Here is a 24,068-nt window from a genome sequence, read left to right on the forward strand (position 1 = left end):
TGGGTGAGTCGGTGGCTGTGCTCAGCCTGCCGCACTGTATGGCCAATCACATGTGGCTATTGGCAACAATGTAGTGGTGATTGGCCGGCATTGGCCGCTGTGGGGACGTCACCTCGCCCTGGCGTGGACTGCCACAACAACAACACCAGAGTCATGAGGAGAGTGAGCGAAGACCTCGCGACTCAGACCTCGTGACTCGTGCCTGTGCTGCAGAGAGTCATTGTCTTCTTCTTCTGTCGAGTGACGAAGTGAGAGTCTGTCAGTTCTGATGAAACCATGTACGTTTTTTTTAACAGTCCAGTGTGTGTGAGATCATGATGACTGATGGAGGTCACTCAGACAGTCACTACAGTTAGAATCAGAATGCGTGTGTGCGGACGGACCGGTGTGCGTGTGGGTGGTGGCATGATCATCCTACTGGGTGCCGCATGTCATATCAGGAGGTCTGGAGGATAAACTATAACTGCAGTGCAAACTGCAAAGTGATCGACGAAATGACTTTAAATAATAAAAAAAAAAGGAATATGCTACTTACCAGTATGCATCTGTTCTTGGCATGTAGGGCTGCTGAAATTCTTATCTGTGCATAGATCGCCGCCTAGTGTTGGATCCGGATGATTGCACCTTGCTGTCCTGGAAGAGTTTTCGAAGCATCACGAGATAGGTGGCTCCTTCCTTGGACTACAGTGTGCATGGGCATCCTCTCCATCTTCAGATTGTTTTTCGCCATTGTGGCAGAGATGGAGTATGGTACAGTAAGAAACTGTTTAACAACACTAGGTCCTTTAATAGTCCTTGATCTTGGTTCCACTGTTTTGCTAGGCATTTCTGCAGTGGACGCATGTGAAGTCTGGCATGAGGGACAATGAAAATGCAGGAGGCCATCATGCCTATGAGCTGCATGAACACTCGAGCTGACAGGGAGTGTTGTGGTTGGAATTTGCGAATGAGCATTTGCATACTGGCTATCCTCGCTGCGTTTGGATATGCCTTTGCCAGAGAGGTGTTTATAGTAGCTCCCAGATATTGCTGTATGTGGGATGGCTGTAGGTTGGATTTTGGGTAGTTTATGGAAAAGCCTAAGCTGTGTAGCAGACATATGGCTCTTGCACTGTTCGTACGATTTTGCTTGTATCAGCCAATTGTCCAGGTATGGATAAACGTGAATGTGTTGTCTCCTTAGATGTGCAGCTACTGTCGCTAGACATTTTGTGAACACTCTTGGAGCTGTGTCACCCCAAGGGGAGAACTTTGAATTGATAATGTTGGTTTTGGATTGTGAACCTGAGATACTTCCTGTGAGAAGGATGTATAGGTATGTGGAAGTATGCATCCTTGAGGTCTAAGGTTGCTAGGAAGTCTCCTTGCCTTAGCAACGGGAGGACTTGCTGTAGAGTGATCATGTGGCAGTACTCCGAAAGTATATACTGGTTTAGGGGTCTGAGGTCCAGTATTGGTCTGAGGGACCCGTCCTTCTTGGGAATGAGGAAGTATAGTGAGTATACTCCTGTTCCTTGGTGCTGGAAAGGGACTGGCTCTATGGCCCCCTTTTCCAGCATAATTGTCACCTCTTGTTGTAACAGGGCGATATGTTCCATGGACATTGAACGGTGTCTGGGTGGTATGTTGGGTGGAGTAGAAGTCAGTTCTAGACAGTAACCATACTGGATAATTTGTCTTACCCACCTGTCTGTGGTAATGTTGTTCCAGACTGGTAGGAACTGTTGTATTCTTCCTCCGACCGGTGTTATGTGGTCTGGAGGTAGTGTATTGAAGTCACTGTTTTGTGGCAGTGCAGGCTCTGTTCTTATTGCCTCCACGTCCTCTCCCCTTATTGCTATTTCCTCTGTATCCACCTCGATTGGGACCTTTATTGAAGGTGGACTGGGTATTGGCTTTATATGCCGAGGCACCTTGTGACGTGTTGCCTCGTGCAGCTCCTCTGTATGAGGAGCGCCAAAAGGAGCTTTTATGCTGTTGGAACTGCAGCGCACCCATTGATTTTGCAGTCTGTGTCTTTTTTCATTTTATCCAGAATATTATCTACTACTGGTTGGTTTAGAATAGTAGATTGCACCTCGCTTTTAAAGCCTGAGATGCGTAGCCATGCGTGTCGTCTTAGCAAGACACTAGTGTTAACTGATCTTGCTGCGGTATCTGCTGCGTCTAATGCACATTTAATGGAAGCATTTGTGATGAGCTTCCCCTCCTGAATAAGAGCATCAGCTTGTTCTTTGAATGGCTCAGGTAGATGTTGCAGTATGCTCTCTAGTCTATCGTAGTGTGCCCTATCGTAGCGAGCTAGTAGAGCCTGCGTGTTAGCTATTCTCCATGAATTGGCTGCCAGTGCAGCTACTCTTTCCTGAGGCTTCAAGGATTTTTGATTCTTTATCGGGAGGTGGTGCTTCTCCAGTTTTTTGGGAGTTAGCCTTTTTTCGTGCATTAGCTACAACTAGTGAATCAAGTGGTAGTTGATCTCTAATGTATGTGGGGTCTGTAGGGGCAGGCCTATATTTTTTCTCAACACTAGGGTTGATAACACGTGCTCTAGCTGTATCCTTAAAGATAACAGTGGCGTGTTTTAGTACACCCTTTAACATAGGGAGTGTTTTAACTGTTCTCTCAGAAGAGGCAAATGTGTCAAAAAGGAAATTCTCCTCTATTGGGTCACTATGCATATCAACATTGTGGTATAGTGCGGCCCTGTCCACTAGTAGGTTAAATGCTACTGTATCATCTGTGGGTGATGGTTTAACTGGGTAGGAGGCGGTGTCAGGGATGGGATGTGTATCAATCAATCAATCAATCAATCAAGACATTTATAGAGCGCACTACTTACCCGGAGGGTCTCAAGGCGCTTGGGGGAGGGGGGGGGGGGGGGGGGGGTGCTGCTACTGCTCGAACAGCCAGGTCTTGAGCTTCTTCCTGACGGAGAGGTGGTCTTGGGTCATGCGCAGGTCGGTCGGGAGGGAGTTCCAGGTCTTGGCGGCCAGGTAGGAGAAGGACCTTCCTCCTGTAGTCGTTCTCCGGATGCGGGGGACGGCGGCGAGGGCATGACTGGCTGATCGGAGGTGGCGTTTGGGAGCGTAGAAGTTGATGCGGTTGTTGAGGTAGCTCGGGCCTTGATCGTGTAGGGCTTTGTGTGCGTGGGTGAGGAGACGGAAGGTGATTCTTTTGTTGACGGGGAGCCAATGCAGGTCTCTCAGATGTCCGGAGATGTGGCTGTGTCGTGGGATGTCGAGGATGAGTCTGGCTGAGGTGTTCTGGATCCGCTGGAGTCTCTGCTGGAGCTTGGCGGTGGTTCCGGCGTAGAGGGCGTTGCCGTAGTCCAGGAAGACGATCACCCAGGCACTCGTCACCAGCCGGCTGGACTACGGAAACACCCTCTACGCCGGAACCACAGCCAAACTTCAGAAAAGACTCCAGCGCATCCAGAACGCCTCCGCACGACTCGTCCTGGACATCCCCCGACACAGCCACATCTCCGGCCACCCGAGAGACCTGCACTGGCTCCCCGTCAGCAAGAGGATCACGTTCAGACTCCTCACCCACGCACACAAGGCACTCCACGACCTGGGCCCCAAGTACCTCAACAACCGCCTGAACTTCTACGCGCCCACCCGCCAGCTACAATCGTCCAGCCTCGCCCTCGCCCTCGCCACCGTACCACGCATCCGCAAAGCCACCGCCGGGGGAAGATCCTTCTCCTACCTGGCAGCCAAGACAGGGAACTCCCTCCCGATCCACCTCCGGCTGACCCAGAATCATCTCTCCTTCAGGAAGCTCCTCAAGACTTGGCTCTTCGAACAGTAACAGGGCGTGTCTTAGGGAAGATACAACACAAAGGCGCAGAAGCCAGACATAAAGGCGGCTGAGTTGAAAGTACGGTTATAAAAGACTCTTAATGTTGCATGAAAATGCATGAAAAATATATTAATCAAGCGCCTTCTGGCACAGTGCCTACAATGGGTGGAGTGCCCCCGGAGCAGGCTGGGTCCTGTAGTGAAGCTGCGGTGTGAGCGCCGAGCAGTTTTGAGACGGTGCAACGTAGGCACCCAGCCATGTTTAAACCAACGTGTTTGACTGTGTGGATAGCTTTCAGTGTGAGGGAAATGCTCCAGGGTGAATCTGTGTAAATATTCAACAGAGGCAGAGCTCAATATTCTGTTACTTTTAGTATTTCTAAACTGCAACACGCGTGAACTCCCGAGAGCGGCTGCACAGTTTCATACGTCCATGAAGTGGCCGTAATTAGTGTCCGTGATTTCAAGTCATTCCACGCCAGTGCATTCTTTTCCATGGGCACCTTTTGCATTACGCTTCTTGTGGCTTTCCAGGCAGGTCAGAAGTCGGTATTTTTCACAGTGATCTCTTCTTGCTTGGCCTTGAGGTTGGTGATAGTCTGACTACAGTACACCAACCACGAATCAACAGAGCAGCACAACTCGACTGTGCAGCGCGTGCACACTGTCTCATTTGCATACAGACAGAATAGCTTGGAAGGGCAGTGATAGTCTTGTTATGTGGAGGTGTTTCTTTTACTTGCCAATAATTGTTTTCTTTTTCTATATATACATGTGAAAAGAGAATATTTACATGATCTGTGTATTTTAAACTGTAAACTATATACAATGATACAACCCCTGCCAATGGTACCCTATGTGCTGGGTGTCAGAAGTTCTTTTACATGTGCCCTTCTTCCAAGGCTCTCTGCACTTGTCATTGGATCTTGAATGGCAGGGCACCTCGACCACTGCGGAGACTGATTGAAGCCTACGAACCTGCTCGAGCGCTCAGATCCGCGGGTGGGGGACTGTTGAGGATCCCCAAGGTGAAGAAAGCCCGCATGGGAGGCAGATCCTTTAGGTATTTAGCGGCAAACTACTGGAACAAACTCCCAGTGGATTTGCGCCTGGAACCTGAAGAAACGAGGTTTCGAGCGAAATTAAAAACCCACCTCTATGTTAGATAATGGCCTGCCTGATAGCTGTTTTCCCTGTTGCCGCCTCTCCCACTTTTCAGCGCGGAGACACGCCGGTGCGCGTAACTCAGCGCTTTATAAATGCCCCTATTATTATTATCATTATTATTATTATTCTTCCTTCATGTGCAGATTTGATTTGGGGCTTGAGGATGCTCTATCAATCTGGTCTCCCATGGAGTCAGAAGTGCTCCTGGAACAATTAAAATAAACCCATTTGCTCATTCTTTTTTTTCACATTTTCTCCTTGGGGATAATCCTCCTGCCCCCTTTACCTGTTAATGTCAACCAGGCTTACTCAAGATCTAACTCGCCCCATAACCTTTACACCTCACCCCTTTTAAATGGCACCAGCCGCCACTGGGTGAAAGGTTTTCCACAACCACCCCATTTTTTAATGGGAGCATATGTTGTCGGTCGGAACATAGGGTCCCATTGAAGTCAATGGGAGTCAAACCGAATGGTGTTCGGAAACATCGTAATCAGTTTGTCTGATTCCCCGAACCCTAGTGGGTCAGAACCGATTCCGCCGGAGTCGGTCAGAATGTTTTCCGACCGACATCATAATGAGCCCCTAAGTTTTAACTCTGGATTCTGTTATCATGAAAAAAACTGTCAGTCTAGATTCACTCTGCAATATTAACTAACAATGATGAAACTGCCAAGGATTTACAGTCTGCAAGTATGGAAAACTCTGAAATTCAATAAGGAAGTTTGAAAAACATTAAAAAAAAGAATTACCTGTCCTCAACAAACAGCTTAATTTTTGGTTCAGCTGCACCACTGGGAGAACTGCTCACTTCTGAGAAAACAGGAGACTGGGTCTTAAGCAGCAAAGCGGTCTGTAAGAAATAACATCCTATAAAAATGTAAACAAGTCTAGAGAACTAGATCTATAATCGAACAGGCACACGGAATGGCCAGTCTTGAGACTGCAGCGCTACATGAAAAATGATATAGCTATTGCTAAACAATTAACAAGAAGGTTAGTACACAAGTACTTATTCAGTCGTAGTCAGCTAAGCTTTGATACAAGGCAAAAGATTTGCAGATTCTGAGGAGGCATCCTTTAGTGAACACTGTGCCCACTCGATTCAGCGAACTTTTGTTCTGACAGCTGCCAACTTACTATACAAGGCACTTAGAATTTGGAACAGTCTATCTGAATTTTCTTCCTAGTCGGCAGGCAGCTGCATTATCCAAGGAATGTCCAGGCTCACTTATCAAACTAGTTTCACTGCTCCCGCTCCCATCCTGGTTTATTACTCCACCTTCTGTAATATTCCTCTTGTAGTCGCATTAAAACTCAAGTGCATGGTCAGTAGGACATAAAATCTTCAATAAATAATATTGCATCCATATTCTGACTTTCTATGACTGCTTATTAAGCACTGGTTTAGAGATATTCAGAGTTTGGTTTCCAAATATATAGTAAAGATCTTTCTAATGTGTGGGCCCAAGACCAGGAAAGAGAAAAAGCTAATTTTGAAATGTGCCAGTTTCAAAACATATTTAAACGAACTATCAAAGACAGTGACATATACCCTACAGAGAGAGGCCAAATCTAGTAACATAAGCAATGACAATTCAGTGAAAAAGCTGATCTTCTAATTCAAGATTAGAGTGAGCTATTGTGTGCGCCTGCTTTACGTAGGGATCAGCACTGTATCCATTGCCACATCTGAAGGGAAATACTGAAACAGAACACGGAAAATGATCTCTGCTTAGTATGTGTTCCAGAATCTGCTGTTCAGCAGATGCTGTTGTCTCAGTTGATCAGTGCCTGGTCCTCACGAGTCAGTGGAGCAAAGGGAACAGACAGTGCCTTGAAACAGAACTAACAGGTGGTGGGGTCATGGCTGTTGAAGTAAGAACAATGTGTCAAAACCAGAAGTCTAACTGGTTAATTACACAACAATGCTAATACGTTTGAGATTCCCCATACACACAAATTGTAGACAAGGACATTGCAGTAATAAGAATACTAAGAAAACATCAATACCTTTTCTATACTAGCAAATTAAGATTGGCTATTCACACTAGATTTACCTGACTGGTATAGAGGACAAGCTGCACAAGCTGGGGCATCAGTGCATCTGCCATTGTCAACGTCTGTAAGTTTGGATGCATAAGAGTTGTCAACAATACTGGAAGAAGGTGGCCAAGCATAGTCGCCTTGGTTACTTGTTCCAGACCTTTTAACCTTCAAAAACAGAAATACACCTCTTATTACAAATTCACCATGAAAAAATAGCAAAATTACTTCGAAGGCTCTGCAAATCCGTTTTATTACCATCTATTTGTATATCTGGATTGACAGCGCAGCTGTCTGCAAGGTCTGTTATGGCCAATTATTTAACATACACTCGGTTTGGGGCTCTCTCCCCAGAGTGGAATAGTTCTCTGTTGCCTCATATTATTGGCTGTTTGGTGAATCATTCCATCTCCTACAGAGCGATTACATTGGAATGGTAAAGGACCATTGTACATCTTAAATGTATACTGAATTATCAAACAAGAATTATATATCTCATAGATGTATTCTAAGCGTAAAGCAATCCTATTCATTTTTTCCTAATTTTTACTTCACCCTACAAAGAATTACATTGACTGCATTCACATACTGATACAATATCATTAGTTAAAGATAGAGAATCTTTTTTTTCTAAGACAACAGACATTTTTGTGGTAATGCTAAAACTACATGTTAAATCACTATTATGATTACTAAATCAATGAGACAGGATAGACTATTACAGATATTTTCAATATAGTTTGAAATGGGATAAGAAAGGTATATTCCCGCACTGAGGATTGCGTGAAGGTTGCTTGTGAATATTTAGAATATCTATGCTTTCAAATCATCATTACAGAGAAGTAATTTGTACTTTTCAAGTACCGTTTGATTATGTTATACAATGATGAAACTGGGTGTCCAAGCGGAGTAAAGATGAGAGGGAGGAGGAGGAATGCCTAGATTTGACCATGTTTGTGGCTTAACACTACTTGAACATATGCCCCAAGTTATGCTAACAGCAACATTCAAAGAAGTAAGGATATAGCACCACTAGGCTGTTTTCCATTTTTGGCAAAGGGAATATGTTGCTCAATAGTGCTATTGTAGCAACCTTTCATTGTGTTGCATGTTCACTGGGAACACCAGAGAAAGGATGATGTATGGTCTTCTTGGCCAACTGAACACCTGTGGGTTAGATGTCACCCTTTCTTAGGAAGTCCCGGATTCTGAATATTTACTACTACTACTACTATCAAGGGTGATCCCGCAGTTGGGGCCTTGTCTGGAGACCTCTGCGGATACTTAAAGCAAAAAAAAGAATGACCGATGGACCTGGAAGCATGCCAAAATGTGCAGTAAGGCCTCCCTAATGTCCTCTATTTGTTGCAATGTCACTGACAGACCTGGAAATTTGGGGTGCATCCGGATCAAACATAGAAACAGTTCTTCAGGAGTTTGGAAGTGAGACCTAGAGGTATGTTTTTATTATTTAAAACATACTTTATTGATTTTCGTTAATAACATGACACAATTATGCTGTTGTTAGGTACATACCATTAGTCTTAAGGGAAATGAACCAACCACAATGTCCCACATATTCAACGGAAGGTGTAACAGCAGTGAAATCCATGGTTAAATGTCAAAGTATTGCAACATTAGTGCTTACAGCGTGGTTCATGGTAACAATCTGCATATGAAGGCAACATTCCCCACCAGTCTCTCCATTCCCTTCTCCCTTGCCCCCTCGCCCCCTCCCCTACCTGACTCACTCCTGTCCACTCATGTGGGATGTGGCGCCCGGTTCTAGTATATTTCTTTGTGCATTCCTAGCTGCACAGCATGCAGTTGCAAATACTCATTCAGTGGTGTATCCTGGGGAGCTCTGGCACGGTACCTACAGTTAGTATGGTCTATGTTGCTATGTCCTGCAGCGTATCATGTTGGTGGGAGTTCCGAGGCTATGAATAACTCTAACATTACATTCCAGTCCAGTGAGATCGGCCTCTTATGTAAGAACCTGCTTTCTTCCCACCTTATCGCCGCACTCTCCGCCGTCCCCCATCTGACCACCTCCCCATGCACGCTAAGTGCCACAGTGGGCACAGCAGACTTCCACCTCATGGTAATTGATCGTTTTGCTCTGAGCAAGGTCAGGTTAGCAAATCGGGCTTGTACTTTCTGCTTCTTGTGACGGTGCCGCAGACACAATATACAGTATGCCGCCGTATCACAGCCAGCAATTTCCGTTACAGTCCCTAGGAGCCTTATGATGGTGGCCCAGAAGGCAGACAGGGGCGGGCAGGCCCATAGCATGTGTATGAGGTCGGCATCGTGTGCAAGACATCGTGGGCAATGGTATTTCGCTTCCGGGTATATTCTGTTTAATCAGTGTGGTGTGAGATAGGCCCTATTTAACAACAGATACTGGATGAATTTAAATTTAGCATTTCTGGACACCCTTTTGGGATACTCTAGAGGGAAATCACATCTTTGTCTGATAAATCCCACCCAATGTCAGCACACCACTTTGTTCTAAGTGCCGCCAGCGGGGCTGCTGCATGGGAGTGAATACCCCTATACAACCACTGACTCAAGTGACGCCTGTTGAAAACCAACGTCCTGAGCACATACACCGTTAGTGTCCCTAATAGTAAAAGAATAGACAGATTGCTGTCCTCTTGTCATCAAATCTTCGTTTTCTTCAGGGCTGTGTATCTTGACTTCACAATGGAAACAGCGATGCAGAGATGATGGACGCCTGACCACACTCTGAAGGCGATACGAGATCCTGTATACTTTTACATTAATAGCCCATGTTACGATTGATAACAAGTCTGGAATCTGCAGACACAATAAATACCATTCAAGTATATGCCAAGATACACAGCCCTGAAGAAGTCGTAGGTGACCACACCTGAAGACGAAACACGTGCTGGCTGGTGTTATGCCGAAATACAGACCTGAATAAAACAAAGATTTGATGACAAGAGGACAACAATCTGTCTATTCTTTTACTATTATTGACACTAACGGTGTATGTGCTCAGGGCGTTGGTTTTCTTTGAGTATTTTTGAGGATGCAAGGTTTACATCCCTGCCCTTAGAGCACTATGTATTGCTGAGATCAAATACATATGGATACATTGCCTGTGTGCGTCTGAATTTACCTCATTCATCCTCTTCAGCTTCTTTGGAGGCCTAGCGCTGGACTCATAAGCGCTTGGAGGTACCGGTGGGGCTCCCTTTCTGAGGCCTGGGCCTTGTTGGACAGACCCGGCGGTAACAGGCGTTCGTGGGCAGGTACTGACTGTGGTGACTGCGTGGGGGACATCAACGAGGCAGAGTAGGCCACTGGGCGCCATTTTAGCTGTGCTCCCACGCATGGTGGTGAATGACAGCAGTGCCTCCCTAACCAGGAGAAGACGCGCCCTGACGCCGTGCTTGGGGGATCGTGCTAAGCTATAACGGATTAGGCACTTCCATTGTGTCGGGGAGAAGGAGGTGAGCACTGCGGCCCTGGGGTGTTGATGCTGCTTGTGGAGTGGGGGTACTAGGCCGGAGGAGCTACTCTGTCGGGCCTACTGCCGTTTCCCAGTGAGAGGGGCGCGCCAGCCCCCCCTGAAACTCGATATGGGGCGTACTGAGCCCAAGCAGGCGAAGCTGTCCTTTGAGACCAGGAAGACAGCTGGTTCTAGCTCTAAAGACTGGGCTGATCCGGACCCCCCAGGACCAGGGGATGATGATTGGAAGGCCATCCTGAAAGGTATGCAAAATAGTCTTACCTCCATTGACTCCAAAATGGACGCCATGAATTGGACAAGGTGGTGGAGAAATTGGATCAGCACGAGGAGCGTCTACAGGAAGCAGAACAAAGAGTATTGACGCTGGAGGAAGGGGCAGGCGCTCCTAAGCAACATATGCTGCAGATGGACAAGCTATTACGGATCATTGCGGATAAAAATGAGGAGTTGGAGGCCCTTTTCCCGTAGGAACAATGTGAGGGTACTGGGCCTTGCCGAATCGACAAACACTGGCAGGCTGGAGGACTTTATGGAGCGCCTGCTGGAGGAGCTCTTTGGTAAGGACTCTTTCTCAGCCCATATGTCCATCGAACGGGCACACAGATCGTTGGCGGCGCGTCCTCCGCAAGGAGCCCCACCTCGGCCGGTGATAGTACGATTCCAAACTACAGAGACCGTGATACCTAGCCCAAGAGTAAGGGGAAGTGTGCTACGACAACACCACCATGGCCTTCTACCCTGATGTTACCCAGGCAGTACAGGAAGCCTCAGAAAGTTCACTGCTGTAAAGAAAAAACTGCAGGCCAAGGAGATCAAGTACGCCATGCTCTATCCTGCGAGACTGAAGATCAGGCACAGGGGACAACAGCATCTCTTCAGTTCTCCCCAGCAAGTTGAAGAGTATCTGTAACTCGATCGCAGCGCGGAGCTGAGGGACGAAGCCACCAGGAGACGATCCAGATCCCACTCGCCCTTGTCGGACCCTGGCTGATGGACTATTTCTGCGGTAGTGAGCAATAATAGCTCTGAACTGTAAAGACTCTTGGCAGCTGTTCCGAAATGGTGATGTATATTTACTATTTAATGCATATTAAGATAGATACTGGTGCCTGCTGGACATTCGCCGACGTCCCGTCACAGAATACCCCATGATCACCGGGGGTATTGATGGGTGAAATAGGGTGGTGGAGTGATAGTGCGGGAGCCCCTATCGGTCCTCTTTAGAGGGCATTCCCCTGATTACGAGTTTGGTTTTGGATTATTTGGGGCAAATGACAACTGTTGTGTTGGATGACTGGGGGGGAGGGAGAGATATTCCTGGCAAGTTGGGGGAGCCGGTGTGGGTGGGGGTTGGGAAGGGAGGGCTCAGACAGGCTATACGATGGGGCAAGACGGGTATGACTCTTACAATAGGCCGATTGCGTTAGGTACGACTCATGGCCAACAGCAGTGGAACTTGTAGTGATTTGAATTTAGTGTCCTGGAATGTCAGGGGCCTGAATGACCCGAGAAAGCGGAGGCAGATATTGGGATATTTAGACCGCCACCAAACTCATATAGTCCTGTTAAAGGAGACACTTCCCACATGGCGGGTCAACTCAGTTCGCCTCACGATGGGCCTCTCACCGCTGCTTTGCCTCCTACTCCAACTACTCCGGAGGGGTTGCCATCCTTATTAGGAGGGGGTTGAGATTCGTGCAGGGAGGGCTGGACCTTGACCCAGAAGGGAGATATTGCTTACTGTGGGGGAGGCTGAATTCTCACGAAATTGTGATTGTAAACTATTACGGCCCTAATATAGATGATGCTCACCCCCTCCTTGTGCTCAGAGGCAAGCTTAACACGCTGGGAATTTCCTAGGTCATAGGGGGGGGGGATTTTATTGCGGTGTCAGATCCCAAATGGGATCGCTTCCATGCTGTAGCAGCGCACTACACCACAACGCAATGTACCTTACAAAACATTTTAAAGCCAGATCACTTGTTGGATACATGGCGACACCTGCACCCATCCATGAGAGAAGGGGCGCACCACTCAGCAGTACATAACATGTGGGCCATACTAGATTATGTATTGGTAGAACTGGGCATGGTGGCGAACTGGATAGGCAGGGCAATGCACTTAGCCCGCGCGTACTCAGACCACTCCCCTGTATTTGTGACGATTATTCCTCCGTTGGACCTTTCTCCCTTCCTGGGATGGCGACTAAATCCACGTCACTTGCAGGATACAGTGTTCAAAACAGAACTGGAACTAGACATACAGGACTTTTTCGTCAGGAACACCGACTCTGTTGCGAGCCTAACTACGGTATGGGAGGCATCCAATGTGACATTACGCCAGAGGTGCATGGCAAAGGGGGGGATATACTTCGGGACCTTAGGAGGGAGTTACAAAAACTAGAAAAGGAACTGAAAACAATGGAGAGGGAAATAAGTGCTGGCACAGACACTGGGGAAACACGCGCCAAATTGAGAGAGAAAGTATCAGAATATGAGGAAGCAGCGGGTAGGGAGTACCACGTGGCCTGTGTGTATGGTGAGGGGGATAGGCCTGGCAGAGCACTTGCTGGCGCGATTCGAGCCCCTAGGTTTAACAATTATGTCACGGAATTGCAAGATAGCCAGGGTCAGGTGCATCGTAATCTCCCAGATCAAATGGAAATCATGGTGGGGTTCTATACAAAGCTCTATTCGTCACAGAGAGGCACTCCGCTAGACCTTGGGAGCTATCTGGAAGACATCGTATTGGCGTGGCTTGGGGAAGCGCAGAGCAAATTCCTAGTGCACGACCTGGAGGTCGATGAGATTACAAAGGCCATTATGTCCATGAAGTCCGGGAAGGCGCTGGGATCCGGCGGTCTCCCTACAGACTTTTACAAAGCTTACGTGACTGCCCTGGCGCCCATACTTCAAGCAGTGTTTTACGCAGCCCTGGAGGAAGGACGCCTACCTGCCACAATGCGGGAGGCACAAATAATGTCCTTGTTGAAGCCAGGTAAGACACCACTGCTCTGTGACTCATATCGGCCTCTATCGCTCCTCAACAGCGATACTAAAATCCTTGCCAAAGTGTTGGTGACGCGGCTTAACCTCCTTTTAGAAAAACTAGTCTTACCTGACAAAGCGGGCTTCGTGCCCTACCGGGCTACAGCGCATAATTTACGTACCCTCCTGGCGGTCCTACAAGACATTGACCCAAAGAGTGCGGCGGTGGCTGTCTTCTTGGACGCCACCAAAGCGTTCGACTCTGTCGAATTGGACTACCTGATGGGGGTCTTCACCGCATGGGAATGCCACTCTCCTTTGTCAACTGGATTCAGTTATTGTACACCCAGCCGTGCGCCAGAGTCCTCCTTAATGGATCCAGATATGCAAACTTTACGGTTAACAGGGGCACGAGACAAGGTTGTCCACTCTCTCCGGTCTTATTCGCCCTAGCGATAGAGACCCTCGCCACGAAGCTACGCCAGCACCATAACCATAGGAGACATATACCCATCCAGGCAGCTGCTCATGTCGCTTTATGCAGACGGTATCACGCTATATGTGCACAAGATAATCTAAACCCAGTCTTTAGGGAAATCACTAAGTTTGGCGCAGTGGCTGGAGTACAAATAAATTGGAATAAATCTGCGGTTTTCCCCTTGACTGACCACACTCCATTACACACGTTGGACTACCCCCTGAAGTGGGAGACGGAGGACTTTAAATATTTGGGCATCCATGTCTCCAGGGAACGGGAAGCTCTTTTGAGACTTAATTACGGACAGGCCATGGATAAAGTTACAGATAATGTCTCCACATGGATTAAACTACCCCTATCAATGGCAGGGAGGATATCGCTAATTAAAATGAACATACTCCCAAAATTCTTATACTTATTTATAAACATTCCCTACTACCCCGGGGTCTTCTTTTTTCGCACGCTCAATGCACAGTTAGTGCGCCTTATTTGGAGGGGCAAGCAAGCACGGCTAAAATTAACTACACTTATGCTGCCGTACTGCGCGGGTGGGTTTGATGTCCCTAATTTCGAGCAATACTATTATAGAGCGCAGGCACACTTTGTGTTATACTGGTTTCACCCGCCCCGTATATGCCTCACCTTGAAGTAGAGGACGGCTAAATGGCCCCTATCCAGTCGTCCGAGTATGCATATATATATGCCCGCTAAAGGGCGATACGAAGATCCCTCCACAGTGGATTGCACGGTTCGAGCTTGGAACTGGTTGGCGAAGACGGAGGGTATACACCTGGTGTATTCCCCTAGAGTGCCTTTGGGCTACTACCCGTTGCTGCCTGTCACGAGTGAAAAGATCTGCCAACGTATGCTGGAGAAACTAAAATTGGTAACATGGGGTGACCTATATGTTGGTGGGAAATTCTGCTACAAAGAGCAGTTTTTTAGCGACCATCCGCATTCATTCATGGACGTGTTCCTCTACACACGCCCGCAGCAGAGTGTTGGGGCTCAAACCCCGGAGTTGTCGCAAGAACCGGAGACATTTACGTCATTACACTTAATGTTGCACATGTCATCTCCATGTTGTATAAACGGGTGCGCAGCGCACCCCCCATCATCCCGTTTGGGCCCGCCGGGAGTGGGATGCGGACTTAGATAGCCCCCTGTCGGATGATCAGTGGGAAGCGGCCTGCCTTCAAACGGAAGCTATTTCCAGTAGCTGTAGGCTTCGACTAGTGCATTATAAGTTTCTGCACCGACTTTATCATACCCGGGGGGCGGAGCTAGCCGGCGACCAAGATGGCTACGTAATCCCGAAGCTCCATTCGGTGGCTATCAAAATCCTGCATTATCTTGCATTAGTGAGACAATAGGCGGTACCCATAGTGACCCTTGAAACGGAGGACTACCTGAGCGCCTGGTGGTTACATCCCGACACCAATTTGGTGCCGGAATCCAGGAGATCCTCGAGGCGACGCGACACCGGATCGGAAGGCCCTACGACCCCGTCCTGCAGTACTTGGCCACCCACGCTGCGTCGCCGTGTGTGCGGCTACGACCTGCTGTGCACTCGTGGAGGCGATCAGTGGGAAGGCCCGGAGAGGAACCAGCCTCCCGGCGCCCGGCTTCAACCCAGGAGGTGAGCAGAGATCATCGCGAAATCCCCCCCCCCCCCCCCCCAGCCCCTACCTCCCTCTCAGACGGACATTTACGAGACGCGCTCTCTCCAAGCTTAGCGGAGCACGTCTGATTGAAGCGGCCAGTGCGGGGCACCCTTTGCCCATAGGTGAGACGCGGGGGCGCGGTGCTCTTGCGGATTCCCCCGAGGGGTCGGGGGCTCGGAACCACACGGTGGGGGAGCGCTAAGGAGTGGATTGCCATTTGCACTCACGCTGGGTCTCACAAGCTAAGAGACTGAATACACTGCACCCTTAACCCCCAGTGGGCATACAACCTGGGAGACACTACCAATCGGCCGCCTCGTTTGACCTCAGGGGTCCGAACGGAACGTTCTTGGGGGCACAAGTGGACAGACTGCGACAGCCTTGACGGGGGGCCGGCTGAGCTGGTGAGGCTGCGGCTTTGGAGCACGTGGCACGCTTGAAATTTATGCGATTCACACTCGAGGTGCAGCCACTAGAGAGGACTGGACAAAGAGCTGCTAACCCCCCTGATGGGGCATGCACGTGGCGGACTCCCTGCCTAATCTCCGCAGTGGAGAAGTGTGGCTCACTGGTTAGAGCAGGCAGACCCTGAAGCAGAGGTCAGACCCGGGACCAGGGTTCAATTCCCGACGCTGCAGGGTCTTGAGCTCAAATGTCCATGGACTCGATAATTCTCGCTTCGGTGCCTGACCTAATCTGGGGTTCACACTCTGCAACTCTGGGCATTAAGCTTGCTTAATCTTCACTACCGCCCCCCGCGGCGGGATGCCTAGCTTTCACCTTGGGGGATGCCTTGTAGGGGCTATCTCACAGGGAAAAGCCAGGACGGGTTCCCAAGGCAAGCGCGGAGATACCCCTTCGGGGGTCGATTCTGGCGCTATATAAGAAACATAATAATAATCAAGAAGGGCGACTGTGACCATCATTGAAGTTGTGGCAGCCCCCCCCCCTTGCCCCTGGACGGACTGCGGCCCACATCACTGCCTCAACGGGGAGGGCACAGTCACCCCCAGCCGATCCAGCCACGGTTGAATTTCCTGCCCTGTTGGCTCACGAGGGGCACATGAGAGTGCAAAGTGGCCATACTGAGCAAGACTCTTGGAGGCTTTTGTTGTCATGTGACGAGTCCGACTAGCCCTGAGTTCTGTGTCTAGACCTGACGTCGCTGGGAATTCGCAAAGGGTCCACCGTTACCCCGGAGCGTAATTTTTGCTGATTTCACCACCCTGGGCTGGTAGGCGCCATTACTGCTCGCTAAGCTGCGTTGCCCGGAACTACGCATACTACGCTACACGGTGGGCAACGGTGACAAGACGCAGAGCAAACTCACCTTCGAATAAAGGCGTTCAAAGTCACAGGACGCCACGGGCACAGACAAAAATGCCGAGCGGGACGACGACGACGACGCAGCTGGGGGCACAGACATTAAAAGCATGCTCCTTGCAATGGAAAAAGGCCTCCAAAACAGCATGACATCGCTGGGATCGAAGTTAGATGCTCTCACTTATAGAATGGACAGAATGGTGGAGCGAATAGACAAGCACGCACAACGCCTTGATATGTCCGAGAGGAGACTAACGGAGGTTGAGGAGGCACAGACGGAGCTGGACACAGACAATAAAAGGATGGAAAACTGATGCAAACCCTACAGGACAAGACCGAAGATTTGGTGGCTCGTTCCCGTCGCTGCAACCTTAGGATAACGGGTCTTCCGGAAACGACCCAGACGGGCAATATGGAGAAATGTATTGAAAAATTGTTGAATACCCTCCTCGGAGATGAGACTTTCTCCTCGATGTTTGTAGTACAGCAAGCTCATCTCTCACTAAGCCCGCGCCCGCGCCCCATTATAGCCAAGCTGCTTAATTACAGGGATAGAGACGCAGCCCAGCGACAGGCTAGAGACATGAAATCACTGCAATATGAGGGCTCGGAGATCTCGCTCTACCCGTACTTTACCGCCAGAGTGCAGGAGGCCCGTAAACACTTCGTCCCGCTCAAACGGCAACTAAGGGAACTCGGCCTGGACTACGTCATGCTGTACCCAGCAAAACTGCGAGTCAATCGGCAGGGGCCATCACATTTGTTCACGGACCCTAGAGCACTGCAGAAAGCCTTGAAAAACTGGTCGAGAGAACAATGCAGGGAGGCGAATCTACCGACGGACGGAGCGGAGGGAGGTAGTCAACTGGATGAGCAAGAGTGACCATCCACTTCCAGGCTGCATATGGCGGTAAGGCAGAGAGGCTGCGATTAGCAGCAAGGACTGATAAGTCTGTCCACTGAGCTGTTACTGGTCTGGTGGGATTCACCGAGTGAAGTGAAAGGTCCTAACAGGCCAACAGGTCTGGACATATTGAACTGCGGCACAAGATGGTTCCTTCACCATGCTAGGCCTGCACCCTGGCTGCAGGGGGTTGTCTGAGTCTTGGGGGAAGGGTGGCGTTATGCTAGTCAAACAAAGGGACGTACAGCTACACCTGCCGCTTGTTTCTTTAGATGCTGGAATTGTTCAATACGTTTGCGTGACATGTAATCTCACTGATGCTCTTTATAAGCTGCAGCGGGTGGTAGCCTGAGGATCTCCAGTGTAATGTGTGTGCACTCGTAGCTGGTGGCTAGGCTACCTCGGCCCCCACTTGCAATGCACCTGTTCGTCTCTACAGCGATCAACCAGTTTGGGGTAAGGGATTGGGGAGGGAGGGGTGGCGATGTACTCTGCAGGCTCAGTTGGGGGGGTCTGCTGTGGGTGGGGGGAGGACTTGTTTGTTGGTTGAGCCATCAGTTGGGGGAGGGGAAATGTTCCTATACTATTTGTACACACAGGCCACACTAAGCCCATACAGACTCAGTGCCACTATACAACACAGTCTTAAGTGCAATGACGAGTATACCTAAACTGGGAGATCGTGGCTCTCCTGCCACGATTCACGCACTCACGTGGAATGTAAGAGGCTAAACTATTTCCGCAAGTTGAGGAAAGTACTTACCCCCAGATTCATGAAAGTCTTTTTTTGCGAGTCCTTAATAGCGATTTTTAAGGAATCGTTATTAAAGACTCTCAAAACATGATGCATGTAGAAATCGCAATATTTTTTGCGATTTCTACAGCTTCCTTATTTGCGAATTGCTAATTGTGAATCGCAAATAAGGAATGGCTGTCCCATTCATTCCTATGGGACTAAAGGCCCATAGGAATGAATGGGGAGTCATTCCTTATTTGCGATTCGCAAATAAGGAAGCAATTTCAAGGGTGCCAGGGTGTCCAAAGGACACCCTGTAGCACGCCTGAAATGGTAATGTACACTGGTGTTGCGCACACACATGTCCAAAGGACATGTGTGTGTGTAACATACAACTTAGAAAAATGCACTAAAGTGCATTTTTCTAAGTTTTCGCTATTTACCACGTAGTCAGACTTCGCTGTAAATAGCGGCCCCAGATTGCGAATTCGCAATTTTAAAATTGTTCATAAATTGCATTTAAGGAATCTCAAATTGAGATTCCTTAAATGCAATTATTCGCAATTTAGCGATTTTTAGAATTGCGATTTATGCATTTGGGATGATGAATCCCAAATGCAAAAATTGCGCTTGCAAAGGGCCAGATTCTCCGAATCTGGCCCTTTGCGAGCCGATTTCGGCTTTATGAATCTGGCTACTAGTTACCTCCAGCGGCAACAGGTGGATATAGTGCTCCTCCAAGAGTCTCATTTGCCACTCACTAGCAGGATGCTGCATAGTAAGGGTTTGGAAGGTAATATCTCAGCTGCAGGCTTCACGACCCATGCCAGAGGAGTGATAACCTGGGTGAATCCCAGATCGAAACTTACTCTGACATCCTTGACGGCGGACCCCGAGGGCAGTTTCGTGATAGCAAATTGTAAAGGCATAGGGATGGACTTCGTAGTCGTTAATGTGTATGTTCCAAATTATGATTCCCCGGACTTTTACCAGTCACTAGCGAATATAGTTAGTAATTATAATACTGCGTAGGTTCTGTGGGGAGGGGATTTCAATTTAGTACTCAATCCGGCATTAGACAGATCCGCGGGTCATCTGCGTAAGCCTTCGGCCGCGGCCCAGATATTGAATACTTTGCTCACTAGTTTAGACCTGGAGGACGTGTGGAGGTACAGACATACGGCTCCGGGAGGGTACACCCATTATTGGGCCTATTACGACATCCAGACCAGAATCGATTAATGGCTGGCAACCTCTTCCATGACGAGTCACATCAGAGACTGTAAGATTTTACCGCACACTTTATCGGACCACTCACCTCTCTTGTTAGTTTTAGACACCCCTACAAAGGCGATTCCTCCGTTCACATGGCGCTTTCCACCGTACTCGCTCCTTGATCCATTATTCAGGGGTGAACTAGCTGAAGCGATAGACGTCTTTTTTGAGACCAATGTAGAATCAGTTGAAGACTTTCAGACGGTGTGGAAGGCCTTTAAGGTCTACATACAAGGCATGGTCATATCCAAACACTCTAGTGTTCTTAAATCCATCAGACAGGGGCTGTCTGCGTTGGAGCGACAACTTTTGGACCTTGAGGAGCGTCAATTGAGGCAACCAGGGGCGCTCTCCCTACCACAGCGGGGGCTCAATCCAGCTCGGTGGGACATCGCTGGTTCCTGCGTCCTCTCTCCTGCTGCCGCGGCAGTACATCCCGCAAGCGCTGCACGGAGGGGGGACTACAACCCCCAGAGCCCTTAGCGGCTGCCACTGACGTTTCCCGCGCCCGGAGGCGCTTGAAAGGGAGAGGGCAGCCCCGGTGGAGCGGGCGCTCTCCTTACCACAGCGGGGGCTCAATCCAGCTCGGAGGGACATCGCTGGTTCCTGCGTCCTCTCTCCTGCTGCCGCGGCAGTACAACCCGCGAGCGCTGCACGGAGGGGGGACTACAACCCCCAGAGCCCTTGGCGGCCGCCACTGACGTTTCCCGCGCCCGGAGGCGCTTGAAAGGGAGAGGGCAGCCCCGGTGGAGCGGGCGCTCTCCTTACCACAGCGGGGGCTCAATCCAGCTCGGAGGGACATCGCTGGTTCCTGCGTCCTCTCTCCTGCTGCCGCGGCAGTACATCCTGCGAGCGCTGCACGGAGGGGGGACTACAACCCCCAGAGCCCTTGGCGGCCGCCACTGACGTTTCCCGCCCCCAGAGGCGCTTGAAAGGGAGAGGACAGCCCCCGCGTCACGTAAGCCCGGGCAAAGGGCGGGCCCTCTGTGGCCCTCAGAGGCCTGAGGAGGCCACGGACCCTGGATTTATTTAACACCTACTGCATTCACGTGAGACTTTGGACTTCTATTTAGATTTAATCTGTGTTTTAATAATTGTTTTCCTGTAAAATTTGTCTTTTATTAATGGTGCCCTGATTCACTAACTCAAACGCAAGAGCATAGTTGGTATAGCTGGCAGTGTTAGTACTATGTCTAGACACACCAAAGACAGACCAGCTGCTGGGATGAATACAATGGATAACTTTTTGGTCAAAAAGGTTAACCAAATTAATAATGAGCGCAGGGCTTTTTTAGGTCGCAGTAACCCTCCTGTATTGCCTGCAATTACGCACACCCAAGCAATAGAAGGGCCAGAAGGGACAGAGGGACTTACTGAGGAGAATCCAAATTCAAGCAGTGAAGGGGCCCCTAGAACCGTGGTACAGGTACAGGTACATGCAGAGGCGCACTCAGATCTGCATAACTCCTCTATTGAAGAACTAGACTCAACCCTTCTAACACCAAGACCAATTAGACAGTGTAGAAAGTTTTCGGCAAAACGAGGGGGAAAAACTACAAAAAAAGAGAGCTACTAGTTCCCGTCAAAAAACTAATACGGTTGATAATCCGCCGACAGGTGTTGGTAATTTGGAGGGAAATAGTGAAGGTGGGTTTAGTTTAACTTCTAACCACTATGAGAACTTGATCAGCACATTACTAAGCAAGATGGAGGAGAAAATTACTGAACTGGTTAATCCTTTATTAACTAGATTAGATGCCTTAGCCGCTGAGGTAGAAAGGCTGGGAGGATTGCTGGCGGCACACCTGGCTCCTGCCATAGCCCCAAAAGCAAATGTACCAAACACTGATTCCAACAAAGCTGAGAAGGGAAAGATAGATAGGACAGAGAATGTGCAGCAGCGGTGTTCCAAAGGCCCGGTAGAAACCAGGGCCGTTAACAACAATAATTTGTCACCAGCAATCCAGGTACAAAAACAAGCACCAGCTACTGCGAGTAGTGGACCAGGGTCAATTCAGAGAATAAGACCTAGGAATGTAAATCTCCCACCTGACTGTGTGCCCTATGTGGTGGTGCTGACAAATGTCCCACGGATGAACATTCTGTTTCGCCACTTGGGGAGTCTCAAGACTCACTGAAAAATAGAACAGTGGCCTGGTTAAACAAAAATTGTGGTTTTCCAACTCACTTTTATGACCAAATTATTTCTACCGAAAGGGTCAACTGGGTTGGCCCCTCGAGGAAATCAACAACTGGGGATTGTGTGGTTATTAATTTTAAACACCCACAACATGTTGCTACAGTACTATTGCGTGCATCCTCACTAGTATATAGCCCAAATAGTGTATGTGTGCGTCCACTGGGATATTTTTATGCGCCCGGGCCAACTACCCACAAAGACTTTCGAAGCTTTAGGCCAATGTCCCAAACTCGATCACCCATACCGGCAGCACCATACATATATAATACTGCTAGCTATGGGGTAAACAGTTGGCAGCTGCCTGTACAGAATAATAATGCTGCCAATCAGTGTGGAAGAGGGTTTAATGTGGCAACGCAGAACAGATTCGAGATGTTTTCGGGCCTGAATGCCTGAAACTGACTTGAGGAGCATGAGGGTCAAAGCACAACACGAAACCCTGTAGATCAGCCAACAGAGACAAAACAGCCCACAATATACAAAAATAATGTTCTTTGTTGGAATATTGCTGGCTTGGCCACTAAACTGCAGGATGAGAATTGGGTAAAATATATTAAACGCTTCCAGATTATATGTTTACAAGAGACTTGGTCAGTAGAGTGTGACCTTTTTATTGAAGGATACAAGTCATACTTTGTACCTGCTAGAGCAGTAAGCAGGGGTAGGCCAATGGGGGGGGCTGGTCACGTTTATTTCTATAGCTATGACATGCCCAATACAAAGAAGGGCTTCAAGTAATCCCAACATTTTAGGTTTAGTCTTAGCAAAAGATAATTGTATGGTTGGTTTGATTAATTTTTATAATTCTATCAATATATACACAGCTCCAAACAATCTAAAAACCTTAAATGACTATGTAAGTTCTTCTATGAAGGACTGTTCACATAACCTACTGATCATGGGAGATTTTAATGTTCACCCATGCGGGGACCCTCTAATGAAAACTCTTCAGGAAATGCGCTGTCCCAGAAATGAGGGCCTGCATTTGGAACATACGATGGAGGGAGATTCTTTTAATGATTTGTTAAACGACCATGATCTTGCATTAGCCATGGCACTGTGTGACCCCTTGAGGCGATTTGACACTCCAACTTTCGTAGGGCAGGGGAAAGGGACATTTATTGATTATATGTTAGTTACTTTACCCATGCAGGCCTTTACAGACTCATTTACCATTGAAAATAATGAATTTAGTGATCATAACCCTTTGACTATCCACCTTATGGGTCCTTGGGTGGTTAACACAAGTCGCAGTCAGTCCATGGGCAGGGTAAAGACAGCGGATGGCAGACGCCGCCTAAAATGGGCTATGTGCAATCCTGACCTTATATATAAAAGTATCAAAGATACCTGTAGTGATGAAATTAACAGTTGCACTCAGGTTGATTCTAACCCTATAAGAGTATTGTCTGCATTTCAATGTCTAACAGACAAAGTCTCTATTTTAATGACAGAGCCAGCTAAGAAATCTGGGAAAGTGGGACCGCGCTGGTTTAATCAGGAATGCTCTAAAGCTGCACGCAACCTGAGATCTGCCCTGGCAGCAAACCCACGAAACAAGGAGATAGTCAAAGGGTGCCGTAAAGAGTTCAAACTAGCTACTGCCCTTCGCAAAGAGTCCTTGAGGAACGAGGCGTGGAATTAGATCTTGGATCCACAAACCCTGAAAAATAGTTCCAGATTCTGGGCGGTAGTCAAGAAACCATTTCTGGTGCAAGATCCAGGAGATGGTTTAGAAAGTGTCATAACTAAGGAGGAGTGGGTTGCACATTTTAAGCAACTGTATGGAGGATTGGTGGACAATACTATGTATATTGACTCCGATAATGGGACAACACCCTTTAGAGTAAATAGAGGTGAGGTAATGGAAGGGATAGAGGGGCTTACAGCCGGCAAAGCACCCGGACCGGATGCGTTACCCCCAGACCTTTTTAAGTCTGATCCTAAGTTTTGGGCACCGATTGTTGAGGCTGTTATCAATGC

The 24,068-nt window shown here is 48.5% G+C and overlaps 1 protein-coding gene across 1 annotated transcript in view; it reads right to left on the reverse strand.

Annotated features, from left to right (window-relative positions):
• The window catches only part of HECTD4 (HECT domain E3 ubiquitin protein ligase 4), a 2,691,195-nt gene that overhangs the window by 2,168,342 nt on the left and 498,785 nt on the right, over positions 1–24,068 (reverse strand). The window contains exons 19-20 of the mRNA XM_086943079.1: positions 7,031–7,184; positions 5,723–5,823 (exon numbers count right to left, since the gene is read on the reverse strand). Of these exons, the coding sequence (XP_086799205.1) occupies positions 5,723–5,823; positions 7,031–7,184 (255 nt within the window). The remainder of the gene's footprint in view (positions 1–5,722; positions 5,824–7,030; positions 7,185–24,068) is intronic.

This window comes from Lissotriton vulgaris, chromosome 11 (genome assembly GCF_964263255.1).
Source record: "Lissotriton vulgaris chromosome 11, aLisVul1.2, whole genome shotgun sequence".
Classification (NCBI taxonomy): Eukaryota; Metazoa; Chordata; class Amphibia; order Caudata; family Salamandridae; genus Lissotriton; species Lissotriton vulgaris.